This window comes from Chinchilla lanigera, unplaced genomic scaffold, assembly GCF_000276665.1.
Source record: "Chinchilla lanigera isolate Chin_1 unplaced genomic scaffold, ChiLan1.0 scaffold00013, whole genome shotgun sequence".
Lineage (NCBI taxonomy): Eukaryota > Metazoa > Chordata > Mammalia > Rodentia > Chinchillidae > Chinchilla > Chinchilla lanigera.
Genome location: NW_004955414.1, coordinates 9,671,036 through 9,684,861, shown reverse-complemented (window position 1 = coordinate 9,684,861; position 13,826 = coordinate 9,671,036). Strand labels below are relative to the sequence as shown.

General features: G+C 37.2%; 1 protein-coding gene across 1 annotated transcript in view; it reads right to left on the bottom strand.

The window, feature by feature from the left end:
• Positions 1 to 13,826, bottom strand: part of Prcp (prolylcarboxypeptidase (angiotensinase C)) — a 69,315-nt gene that overhangs the window by 15,676 nt on the left and 39,813 nt on the right. The window contains exons 2-6 of the mRNA XM_005379809.2: positions 10,917 to 11,057; positions 7,370 to 7,471; positions 5,308 to 5,489; positions 4,928 to 5,085; positions 3,800 to 3,969 (exon numbers count right to left, since the gene is read on the bottom strand). Coding sequence (XP_005379866.1) covers positions 3,800 to 3,969; positions 4,928 to 5,085; positions 5,308 to 5,489; positions 7,370 to 7,471; positions 10,917 to 11,057 — 753 coding nt within the window. The remainder of the gene's footprint in view (positions 1 to 3,799; positions 3,970 to 4,927; positions 5,086 to 5,307; positions 5,490 to 7,369; positions 7,472 to 10,916; positions 11,058 to 13,826) is intronic.

The following is a 13,826-nucleotide window of genomic DNA, read 5'->3' as shown; positions in this document are numbered from 1 at the left end:
GTTTTTTTTTTTATTCTTTGACTGTCTGTATATTTTTGTATATTTGTTTCGGGTAAAAACTTACAACGGGGTCTGCGGTAATATAAAAACTTAAAAATATGCAACAGTAAAAAAGGAAACTATAAAGTGGAAAGTCCTGTGGTTATAGCTTCAGTGGCAGAGCACTTGGCTAGCATGTGCAAAGCCCTCAGTTCAGTCCCCAGTAACACCCCACGGGGGTGGGGTAAGATACAGGTTTTATTCTCCAGGGCCTTTAAATAATAATAATACATTAAATAAAATAATGTAGAGCAATATGAGGTAAAGAATCAACACTTGATATGGATAGACTTAATTCATTTTCTACATCCATGTGTAAAAGTGAACACTCAGGAAATACTCAAAAAAATTGGAAATCTATTTAAATAATTCTAGTTTTAAAGAGTATAGAAATAGTGTAGGAAGTACAACATTTATGTAAATGGGAACCAAGCTTGTCAGATACACAAATATTTAGTTTCTGACCTCTGACCCCACATATGAAAGTAAAGATAATGATTTCTTTAAAAGCTTTTAAGTGTCACTACCTATGAGGATAAACATTTAAATAAAAGGAAAAAAAAAAAAAAGAAAGCAAAGAGAATTTTTTTTAAGAGGAAGGAAAGAGGATAGGTTTTTAAAAAAAAAGACCAACCTCCTCTCAGAGAGCATGGTCCATCCACATTAGAAAAAGGATTAAGCAGATACATTCAGCTTTTCTAACAGATTTTCTTTCTCTAAGGCTTCACTAGCCCTCTCACACTCACTCAGATAATCACATTAGTTTTGTCATTAAAAGCTCCCTTTCACAGAATGCACCTAAACCGCTTAAACCACCCAGAGAGGTCGCATACATTATCAGACACCAAGACAAACGGAAGAGACTTCCCATCTTACATCTTACTATTCACTCTATCGGTCTGCATGGTCAGAAAACTAAGCCAAAATATTTGACGAGTTATCAGATAAACAATGATTCCAAAAGTTAAAGACTTCTATATCCTTTAAATTTCTCTTGGAGCCGAGAAGAGATAGTGATTTTTATGCAGACAGAAGAGGGTTTTCTATTTCCCTTTTGCTTCTTCCTTGTGTTCTGCTGGCCAAGTCCATGATTATTTCTGCATGAATGTTGCAGCTTCTGCTAACGGTAAACAAAAGCAAATGGAGTCTGAGCGTACAAAGCCCAAAGACAAATTAAAAAGAAAGATACTTGAATTGACACGGAAAATGGCATTTAGTCACTGCCCGTGGATCCTTCGAAACTGTATGAGGTCCAGGCAGAATTGGAGATCACCTGCTTTTTCTTCATAACCCAACTGTTACATATTATCTCACCACCCTAAGCCTGAGTTACAGACTCAGAAAAGGACGGCTGTTTGTCACCCTTTAAAAAGGAGGAAGTGTATCAGAGGGAGGAGGAGTCCTGGCTAAATGGAACTATCCAAGTGAAAGAGCGGTCCCCAACCGGGTAGTGTTCCAGGGATTAGTGGGCTGCGAGAACAGAGAGGGGGTCAAGAAAGGAGAAACAGAATGGCCAGAGAAAGAAAGTGATCTGAAGCTAAAAGAGGGAGGGAGAAGGAGGAAGACATAGTGAAAACTCCTGAAAATCAGATAGGGGAGTCACCATGGGAGGAAACTGAAACAGAGGCAATGCATCTTCTGAAGCAAGAGACGAGAGGGATTACTTCGGGTGGCGGCAGGCAGGAAACAGGACCATAAATTATTTTAAGCAATCAAGAAGCCTTAGCGGGTAGAGCTCAATGATCCTTAGTGTTAGGCTGGGGGTACAGCTCCGTGACGCCTAGCATGTGTGAGGCCCTGGATTCCATCCCCAGCAGCACCAGAAAAGAGAAAAAAAAGATTTCCCAAAATATGTACAAAAAGGACAACGTTGATAAGAAATACCTGAAGAAAATGACAAGGACTAGTTCTGGATTTAAAAAAAAAGGAGAGAGTGATCATGGGGGGAAAGGTATAAAGTTATCTTGCCTTAATAATAAACTTTCATTATATAGATAGATACAGATGCACGTAAAAGATAACAGGACTTGCCATATAAAAAAGACAACAAGATTTCAAGTCATTATTTGTGAGATTAAAGAAGAAAATATTTGTTTACATTTAAGACAACAGCAAAACACCTCAGAAGGAATATGAAATTAATGGGAAGAGAACTAGAGTTAGACTGCCCATGGCCTGAAATCATGATAAACCAAGTAACACTAAAGTGTTTTATACTGTGGGCTCTTTTTCTAGGTGGGGGTCAGCAAACCACAACTCCAAGGCCAAATGCAGCCTGCCACCTGTTTTTATAAATAAAATATTATTGAACATCCTTATTTGTTTATGGATCTTCTATGGCTGCTTTCATGCTACCTAAATGATATGGTCCACAAAGCCTAAAATGTAATCCTTTATGAATAAAGTTTGCCCATCTCTGCTCAAAATAATAAGAGAATTCTCTATTATTTTTATCACCTGACAACTCACTTATTCATCAAGTAGGAATAAAGATGTAAATGTATTTCTCACTTTATACACCGATAGAGTACAGTTAAATCTGATATATGGACCAAAGTTTTCTTACATAAAAGAGATCTGTTCTTTTTAATAACTTCCTACTATCAATAGTATCCAATTTAATTCAATGCATGTTTTCCTCCAGCCTGCTATGTACAAACACTTAGTACATTACAAAAATTCTAATAGGGAAAGGGTTTTTTTTCACTTCAGTTACAAAGTACTCAGCAACATGTACATTTAACAGTCCAAAAGGACAGTTAATAAAAAGTACTTAGGAAATTTGACTGTCATATTACCAATTCTGTTTTAATTTTGCACCCATTCTAAGTATAGAGTCAATTATATTCTCAAACTTATTCAAGTTAGCTAGCCTTTGTTTCTAAAACAGGAAAGTTCTTCACAAAAAAATACATACACAATAAATAATTTTGACATGAACCTCACAATTATAAAAGAACCTAAAATTGATACACTGCATCTCAATACTTCACAAAGTGTGTCATAGCTATTTACTTGGTCCTCAGCACAACTCTAAGTAACTGTTGCTCTCCTGTGCTGTGGAGGAAGACCTGGAGGCTCAGGGAAGAAGATCACCTTGTCCACAATCATACAGCGTGGAGGGAGCAGTTCAGGCCAAACCCTCGTCATCAAGTTGGTGCTCATTCCACTCGGCCACACACAGCATGGCAATCACTTTAAAATTGTGTGCAGTGCTTGGAAGGCAATAGCAGCTCACTTAATCGTAGTACTAGGATAGCAGCTGCCATTTATTAGCGTCAAACATATATTACATAGATCTAGGCTTTAGGAATATTTCTCAAAGATTAAATATGTACCACAGTGCACAGCCCAGGATTTGGTCTTTGTGTTTTCCTTTTTTTCTTTTTTGGTACCAGGAATCGAACTCAGGACCTCGCGCTTGCCAAGCAGGCACCACACCGCTGAGCTATATCCCTGGCCCAGACCAGAATTTGGCACATAATAATTACCCCATTAACCATTGGTCATATTTCCAATTCATACAGCTCTTATAACTGATTAATTGATCCATTTTATCTCCATTTGTCAAATGGGAAAATTGTGTTTCAGAAAAGTTAGGGAATGGGTTCAAGGTCACATAATCATGAAGTGACCAAACCCACAACTTCGATCCAGATGTCACTAACTCCATAGAACCTCTATGTTGTCAGGGAAGCACATGAAAAAGTCAGATGAAAAATATGTTACTAAAAATGATGAGACGACGCTTTCCTGTTACCTTGATAGGCCAAGCAGGCAAGGGCTGCATAAAGTTAGACTTGTAAGGGTAGTCCATCATAGCCAGATTCACCCATGTCTCAGAAATCCACTCTTTCAAATGCGGGATGTCATCCAGTGTTAGGGGGCTGCATAAGTGAAGGGCTTGAGTCAGCCACCTCAGGCCAGTCCCTGGGAATAGAATGACATCGATCTAAGATGTACTGCTGAACAGAGATCTTTACAGGCCATTCATCTTTCCCTCAGTATTCAAAACATTAAATTTTCTATATCACTTTGTCCAGGAATGGTTTCAACATTTGATAAAATATTTTTAGAGCACCTGGATAATATCATGTTGCCTATTTTCACAGAATGAACCAGAATTAGTATTCTGCATTATTCCACTGCTTTAAGATCCTATTGAAATAAATAAACAGGGATATCGTGGAACAATGAGAATAAACTAAAACTACATAAAACAAATAGATACATCATATCAAAAATACAGGAATTAGCAAAAGGTAAGAGACAAAATAGCACTTATTATGCAACTCGAATTATTAAAGAAATCATCTGTGATTGAAGGAGCAGAACAGTGATTAGCTGGACAGCGTGGGAATACTGATTTAAAAAGGCATTACAGAATTTTTCAGATGCTGGTGTTTATCCTTTTTTCATTACTTCTTTTTTGTTTGGTTGTGTGTGAGTGTGTGTTAGAAATAACATGACTTTTTTTCTTTGAGATAGGGCCTCACAATGGTGCCCAGACTAGCCTCCAACTCATGATGCCCCTGCCTCAGCTTTCTAAATAGGTGGTATTAGAAGCATGCACCCCACCTCACCCTGATGATACTTTCTTGACCTGGATGCTAATTACACAAAGTATTCTCTTCGTGAAAATTCATTATGCTATGCATCTCAATTTGTGTTTTTTTCTATATGTTTTCCTTTAATGAAATATTGCTTAAAAAGTAGAATTGTTGATCTGAGGCTATAACTTAGAATTAGAGTGCTTGCCTGGACTGCACAAGGGCCTGAGCTCAATCACCAGTACCACAAAAAAAAAAAAAAGTGGAAGTGTTAAATTTAACAAATAATTAAAGGTAAAAAGGAACAAGCACAATCCACTCTCTTACTTAAAGCTTACCGGTAGTCGAGAATCGGTTAATAGCATCCCAGGACCTCTGGATACTCTCTGCACAGCTGGGACCACTTTTCCTAAAATCTGTAGTTACAATCTTCATAAACACATCACAAGGAACCAAACCCTCAAACTGCCAGATGGGAGCAGAAGCTGCAAGAGCTCTAAGTGGAGAAACAAGAGAGGAGAGGAGAAGGAACTATGTAACTTACTTAACTCAGGTTTTAAAGTTGAAACTGAGACTGAACAAAAAGGATAAGAAACAATGTTTATCTATTAATGAGACAGAAACTAAAAATCTCAGTACAAGAGAATGGAGTATGTTTTATCCAAAACAAATCTCTGAAGTTCTCCTCCACAATCAGGTCCAGCATAAACACACTCACCCAACCACCATGTGAGGGTATTTCATCCTGAACCAGGCTGCAAGCATGCCACCGTAAGAGCCCCCTACGGCAATGATGGGTTGATCTCCAGCTCCTGGGATTGTTCTTTTCAAGTGTTTGATTAACTCTGCAAAATCAGCCAGAGCTTGTTCTGATGTGAGAAAATTCAAGTGTCTGGAATCCTAAAGAAAAATAACAAAGAACATGAGTATAAATGTGCACCAGCTTAGGCCTAGCACAGGCCCAGAAAAGAGCCAGAGTCAGATAAACTCTTCTCCAGACAGAATTTCTAGGCAACTGAGCTAAAATCCCAGTCACAGCAATAGCTGTGCTGATTTAAACAACTCATGAAAGCGATTTTAAGTTTGTGGAAGAACATAATATATTTTCAAAAGTCATTTCTATTAAATGCTATTCTCTAAAGACCTTGTTGAAGTTGTAGAAATAACAGAAATAAAATCAAAGTAACATTCAACAGCAAATGTGATAAAAAATAAAACTAAGCATACTAGACGACTTTAGACTAGAACTTTTCTTTCAAATCTTGACACTTTAAAATGCCCACCATGTAGTCAAAGATAAACTAAATCCTATGGACAAAAGAGGTAAGGATCCTCCAGTATTTATGGCACTGTGTAGAGGTGAGTATCCTCAGATACTACCTGCCTTCATAGGACTGACAAATTCCATGAGCTCAAAACAGGAAAGAGCTTATGCGAGAGAGCCCTAGGCTCCATTTCGCTACTACAGCATGAATTACGGTCAGAGTTTTGTTTCCATCTGTAGCAAGCTGGCTGCTTCTCAACGATTTTAGGATCTGTCAGTTTCTCTAATCAGATCTGTCATGTATAGAGCTAAAGATCAGAGTTTCCCATTCAGCCCAACAAACATCAGCAAATCCCTCTACTTCTCATTTATCACACAAGGACATTGTTTTTCTTTTTTTCTTTATTTTATCACTATTGATTTTATTTGTAATAAAATAATAAAGCCTCTGAGAATTGAGAATAAAAATTTAAAACTCCTTTCAAAATAGGCACTGTAAAAAACTGCCCCAAGTTCTTCTGAGGGCTCTCCAAGCATTGCACAGGTACACTGGTGGCATGCCAGATGATCATAGGTAGTTCATTAACATTTTTAATGTAACATTTTATTTTAGTACAACAACTGAGTTTAATGTAATCTGGAAAAGTAATTAGTACGTAAAGCCCCGGTTCAAAGAAAACCAAGTTTGCAAAGAAGAAAGGGCCCAAGAGTTGGAGGGAAAGGAGGAAAGAAGGAAGGGGAAAAGGAAGTAAAAAGGATTAAGATGTGAATTGTACGCATACTACTGCCCACAGTGATATATACAGTTATGATGTACTGCAAACATACACTAATAAAAATAAAATGTTTTAAAAGTGAGCTTTATACCTTATAAAGTGAAATATTAAGTAATACAACTGGTAGCAAATTATTACAACCAGAAGCACAAGGATAGAACATAAGTGAGAGCAGTTGAGGAAAAAGTGCCTGGCTCACCGGGTGTGGAGTCTGTGGTAAGGCCAGAGCTTCCCATAAAGAGGAAAGCCCTCGCTGTACCAGACAGCTTATTTGCCCTTACTTTATTGATTATATTTTATTTAAGAAAACCTCTTATTCGGCAAGTATTTGTGTGCTCATTCTACTTTTTCCAGGAGCAGGCCCAATTATTAAAGTGTATGGTTTATAAAACCAAACTGTCCCCTGGCACTTTCGAAACAAGGGCAAAGCTCTGCACATCTCTGCAGCCCCTGAGCAACACCGCCTGCCCCAGGCTGGCCTGAGCACTGAGCCGGACCCCATCCACTCACATCACACAGAAAGGAAGGATGAAGCATACGTTACTGACATGGATGTAAAAAGCATTCTAAACTTAAAAAGGTAAAATGGCTGGGCGTGGTGGCACACACCTGTAATCCCAGCACTCGGGAGGCTAAGGCAGGAGAATCACCGTGAGTTCAGGGCCAGCCTGAACTCCATAGTGAGACCCTATCTCAAAAAAAAAAAAAAGTACAGTGATAAAAGTTAGAAGTATACTCACCTTGAACGAGTGAGCACCAAAGGGGAGGGATTCTCCATAGTACCGGTGCTCGGCAAACACCAGCATGGCTTTCAGCTCCTCAGCCACGTCCCACATGAACCCCTAGGAACAGTGTACAGGATAAAATTGGATGCAAACGAACATCATGGAAGCTGTTTGCAAAGCGTATGAAATAGGTGTTAACCCTGACCAGAAAGGGTTCTCTTAAAGCTGCACCATTGAGCACTGTATTAGAGTGAATCAAAAATAAGTCCCAGCTTCTCCTCACTACTCAGTCATCCAACTCTTCCTTTCGAGAGCCTCTAGACCTAGAGCCAACATTCTCTCTCAGGCAGTCTTCAGACTGCACTGGTCAGAGGGGCTAGGACACTGCTAGAGACACCTAAGTTAGCTACGTATGCATAGGTATTTACAACAACAATGAGAAACCAATGTAAACAGTCAGATTAAACTCCCTTGGGGTTTTAAATTAATTTTATTTATTGGAAACTAAATAGTAGCTAACCATAGCTAATACTGAGTCATTATGTATATCAAGCACTATTCTAAACTCATACATATGTCAGACACTATTCTAACTTCATTGTATGAATTCACTACATTATCACAACAAATAATACACAGGCACTTTGGTTGTCCCCATTATACAGATAAGAACACTGCAGCCCAAGACTTGAAATGAACTTCAAACTTCACGCAAGAGTAAAATGGCAGAGCCAGGATTCAAAGACAGACTATGTGGCTCCAGAGTACATTCACCAAGTGCTGTTAGGCTGCCTGGTTGACATGCCTATGGCTGATCATTAATCATTCAGTGAATTTCTTCACTTACCTTGATTGTGGCCTCAAAAATCTTTCTCAACAAAGCATTCTAAGCAACCGCAGGTGGAGTAGATCTGGCATACACGAAACTGCCACTCCTAAATGCACCTTGTTGCTTTTTATTATGTAACCACTCCCAAACAAGAACTAAGAACCTTAAAATGTTTGTGTTTGTTGTGATCAGTAAGTGAATGATTGAAAGAACTGCATGGGAGAAGTAGCTCGGTGGTAGAGTGCACATCCAAAATGCACAAGGCACTGAGTTCCAGCCCCAGTACCACCAAAAAAAAAAAAAAAAAAGCTGCATGCATGTGGATGGAGAATTATTTAACCTGCTACCTGTGACGATTTCAGTAACAATGCTCTCTTTCTAGGACCTACTCATCCCCTGTCACGCATCTACAAATCCAGTCACACCTTTTCCTGCCTGCCTCACTCTGCAGTTCTGATCTCCCTTCTGTGCTACATATAGATCTCTATGAACACGCCGTAACATTTGCTTACATGTGTTTCTTGCCCTGGGAGACTGTGAGTGTCTCAAGAGTAAGAAACATCCTTAAATATATTCCGATCTCTGTGGACTTGGCTCCAGGCTCTGAAGGGAAGCAATTTAACTGAACTGATTCACAATGTAGTAAGTGATTATCTGCCTGCATCTATTTCAGAAGTATTATTTTTCAAAAGAGGTCCACATAATATATTAATGTTATGTGTCTACAAGTTCCTTAATCTTATATTTTACCTTAATCTTATTTAGTCTTTATAACAACTCTCTGAACGAGGTATTTTTTATTATATCCATTTAACCAGAATTCGAATCTTGTCACTCTGGTTAAGTCTTTGCTCTTGACCACTATGCTACACTGCCTCTTAAAAAATGAATGTCTGGAAGTGAGTGTACAATTGGAATATTTTAGTAAGTAAAGAAGATGCGTGAGATGAGCCAGGGCCAGGATCTGCCCCTCCAGGTTCCACCCCTGCTAGGTTCTCTGGAACTTGCTCTTGTACCGAGGAGCTCCTCCTTTCTACCACCCCTCACAGAGGGACCTGCAGCCAGCCTGGTTCTGCACAAATGCTTTGCAGCAGTGTTTACTGGAAACAAGAACAGTTGCTGCTACAATAAAGAAGAACACGAAGTGGGAAATCACTGGACTGGAGAAGCTGTCCTGAGACCCTGGCATAAAAGGAAAGTCACACAAGGAAAAGAGACAAAGTGGCTGCTGTGGTTTCAAAGAATAAGGGAACAGGAATGCAACAGAAAAGAGATCCTGAGTTCACTTGTCACTGATCTAAAAGACACAGACCTCCCAGGATCTCATTTCTGATGGAATTATTTTATTTTCAATGAATGTATTTGGATTCTTAATATCCACAGGAAATACATAATCAGAAATGAGGACTGCAATAATAGTACCGTTGGATTCATATCTTTAGTTTCAATTCAGTTCAACAAGCATTTACTGAAGCCTCCTGAATACCAGGTCACACTCCAGATCCTGGCTTTGGAGATATGCAGTTAATCCCACTTTATAGTAATTCACAGACCAGCTTTTTGGTAGAAAGTTGACATTTTCCAGTCAGATCATTAACACATTGAAAAGGACACTGTCTTCTGTTCATATGCCCTTCTAAATTAAATGCTGTTAATGGATTCAAGTATTATAAAAGGTGACAGAAAAAGCAAGCTACTGAGTTATACAATTTTCATCTCACAAATACAAAAAAAAATGGTAGAATTGGAAAGCTAAACCTAATAATCTGCCCATTCCTATTTGACAGTTAAAGATGCATATTTTTTGTTTGCATTGGCTTTGTTTTGCTTTTAATAATTCATACATATAACACATATTTATTGACCACTACTATATGACCAATATACTCCTGGACTTTGAAAATACAACACTGAATAAACATAAAGATTCCTACCCTGGAATTTATCTTCCAGAAGTCAGAATCAATACAAACTGTACGCAATAATACTCCTGTGCCTGTTTCCATCATATCCTGTTTGCTCTAGAAATAAACTGGTATTTAAAAAAAAATTCTAATTCAATTTTCCAAGAAATGTATTTCATTCTTTTCATTTGTAATTCCCTTTCATTTGAATATGCAAGATTCTTGAATATCTGTATGTGTTCTTTGGTGAGCTGTCTACCCATGCAGTTTTGCTGTTTTTCTATTACTAGCAAGTTTGTCTTTCTATTCTTTTAAAGAACTTTATAATGAAGAATTCTAATGTTTAAGCCTGGCATGGTGGCTCACGCCTGTAATCCCAGCACTCGGGAGGCTGAGGCAGGAGGATCATTGTGAGTTCGAGGCCAGCCTAGGCTACAAAGTGAGCTGAAGGCCAGCCTGAACTGCGTAGTGAGACCCTGTCTCAAAAAGACAGAAAAAAAAAAAAAAAAAAAGAGAATTCTAATGTTTAGCTCAGCATGGTGGTCACACCTGTGGTCCTAGTACTCTGGGAGACTGAAGCAGGAGAATCACAAGTTTGAACTCAGCCTTGGAAACTTAGTAAACTAGTGAGACCCTATCTCAAAAAAGTAATTAATTAGTTAATTAATTTTAAAAGGCCTGGAGATGTACAAAAGTCTTAGGTTCAATCCTTCTACCACTTAAAAAAACAGTAATACTTGGGTCATTTATCCAGCAAAATATGTTTTGTAGTTTATCATAATAAAAGACAAATAGTATGAGCAAAGGAATTTCACAAATCTGCACATACCGTATTATTACAAAACCAGACAATGTCCCCTTCATTACCAGTGTAGAAAAGTATTGATCCACCCTCTTTCTTCCAGTGTTTATCAGATATTAAGTAACGCTGCTTAAAAGTTTTGGGGTTATAAAATCCAAAATGATCAACCTATAATAAAAAAAAAACAGAAGACATATTTCAAAGAAAATTAATTGAATGAAATCAACATGTAAATATTTAATCCTTCCAATAAGTCAACCTATACAAAAACATCTAATGAAAATTTTATTTTTTTATTTTTTTGGTTTTTCTCCAGTACCAGGAACTGAACTCACGACCCTGTGCTCGCCAGGCAGGCGCTTTGCCACTGAGCTAAATCCCCAGCCCCTTCTAATGAAAATTTTAAACTTCATTTGTTTTTAGTATTAGTTTTATTGTTTTTATTTTGAAGAGAATTTTAAAAATAGCAAAATGCCAACTACATAGACAAAAACAAAACAAAGCAAAAACAATAAGAATGATACAGGGTTTCAGAATAAAATGGTAGGGATTAACAGAGGTTGTTATATTACATATTTTTATCTCCATTGAAGTTGGTCAGATTACCAGATGTAAGAATGAAATATTAATCAAACCTTTAAAGAGAATAAAAAAATAAAAACAAAAAAATTACAAACAATACAGAATTTCACCAAACAAGATGAGAGGAATTCAACAATGGTTGCTATGTTGCATATTAATAGTAATATTGATGTTACTTTGAAGTTATTTTCTTTATATGGTTAGAAGAAACAATGTCTGTTATTGGTGGTTAGGATTTTCAGTGCAAAAGAAAAGATACAATTATAAAATCAACTAACTACTGAAAACAATAATGGCCAGGTGTGGTGGACCACGCCTATAATCCCAGCATTTGGGAGGCCGAGGCAGAAGGATCACCATGAGTTTGAGACCAGCCTGGGTTACATAGTGAGTTCAAGGCCATCCTGAACTACATAGCAAGACCTTGTCTCAAAACAACAAAAAATAAAACCAAAAGAATGTAATAATGTTTGAATTGAACTGGAAATATAACTGTGAAACCCATCAATTTTGCATTTATTTTTAATTGACAAGTAAAAATTATATATATTTAGAGCGTACAACATGACAAGTCATATATATCTACAATGTAGAATGGTTAAATTGAACTAATTCTTATAAGTATTACACAAGAATATTTTAAAAATCTACTTTCAACTTTTTTGTCTTTTTGACTCGCTATGCAGTTCAGGCTGGTCTTGAACTCACTTTGTAGCCCAGGCTGATCTCAAACTCACAACCATCCTCCTGCCTCAGACTCCCAAGTGCTGGGATTACAGATGTGTGCCACCACACCAGGCTTACCTTCAACAATGTTCAAGCATACAGTACATCCCATTGTTTTTCAAAATGCTGACATCCTTTAGTGCCTGAATTTTCATTATCCAAACTTTTAGTATCAAAACTCAAAAACCAAACAAGCCACTGAAAAGGCCTATAAACACTGTCATTCTAGTACCAATAAATATTGCAAATGCCAGGATTTGGGAGTCTAATACTACTCCCAGTGAAAGGAACAGGTCTTGTGAGCAAAGTGGCTGACTGACATTTGTAACAAAGAAGTTACAAGATAAGCCTACACATCTTGGTGTGCAAAGAAGTATCCAAATATTAGTAGAGATACATTAATCAGCCTAGGAGCCAATTACAAGGGACTATTATTGGCTAACATTTTAATAAACCGAACGTAAGTGGAACATTAAAAGAATAAATATCATTATGTATTAAAACATTCAAGTCACAAAAATCCATTAATACATAAGACTTTCTAAAAGCAAAAATTCATTTGCCCCCACTTAAGGAATCAACTATAACCAATTTCTTACTTTAAAAGTGGGAATCAAAGAGTAAACAATTCATATATTTTTCCCTTCCTTCTTTTTCTCCTTTCCCTCATCCCAGTTGTTCCTCCCCTTTGAGCAATTTCTTTCTCTTTCACAGTATCTATTGTACCTTTTGGGTTTTATTTACTCTTTCAGGTTCTTACACTAGGGAGACAATATGATGTTTACACATGCGGGTCTGATTCATTTCATTTATAAGCATGGTCTCTAGTTGCATCCATTTATCTATAAAAGCCTCGAGTTTGTCTTTTCTCTAAATATATATATGTATAAAGGATAGCTAGGATAACTGCACTTCTGATGTCCATCGGTTTATTGAAAGGAATAGTTAATGCTTAAATTTTTTGACCAATGTTGCATGCTTATATCTGGAAATCTGAACAACTAATTCGAAGACAATAATATGCAATATAACAACCATTGGTGAATTCCTACCATCTTGTCTAGTGATGCGCTATACCTGTCTAATGTTATTTTATTATTTTTTATTCTCTTTAATGGTTTGATCAATCTTCCATTCTTACATCTGGTAATCTGAGCAACTTTGTTGAAGATAACAATATGTAATATAACAACCACTGCTAATCCCTACCATTTTGTTTTGAAACCCTGTATCATTTGTATTGTTTTTGTGCTGCTTTGTTTTTATCTATGTTGTTCTTTTGTTATTTTTTAATTCTCTTTAAAATAAAAAAGAGTAAACAATTCAATATTTAACCTGTCTTTCTAATGGAATTGTCTTCCAGAGCACCAATTAGTCCCAGCTGATGAAGAAGAGCTGTTTAATCAAAAGTCAGCTAATGTAAAGAGAAAGAATTAGAAAAATGATAGCTGTGCAAAGTTTCTGATTCAAGGAATAATTATCAAATACTGTTAAGTGCATTAGTGTGGGGATGACAGAAAAATGAACATTTATACGGTATAATGTCAAAATGAAACCACAAGGAATATCTCTTGTTGCGAAATGGAGCTTTATAGGGAAGGACCAGAGGGTCAGCACTCTACCCTAGTG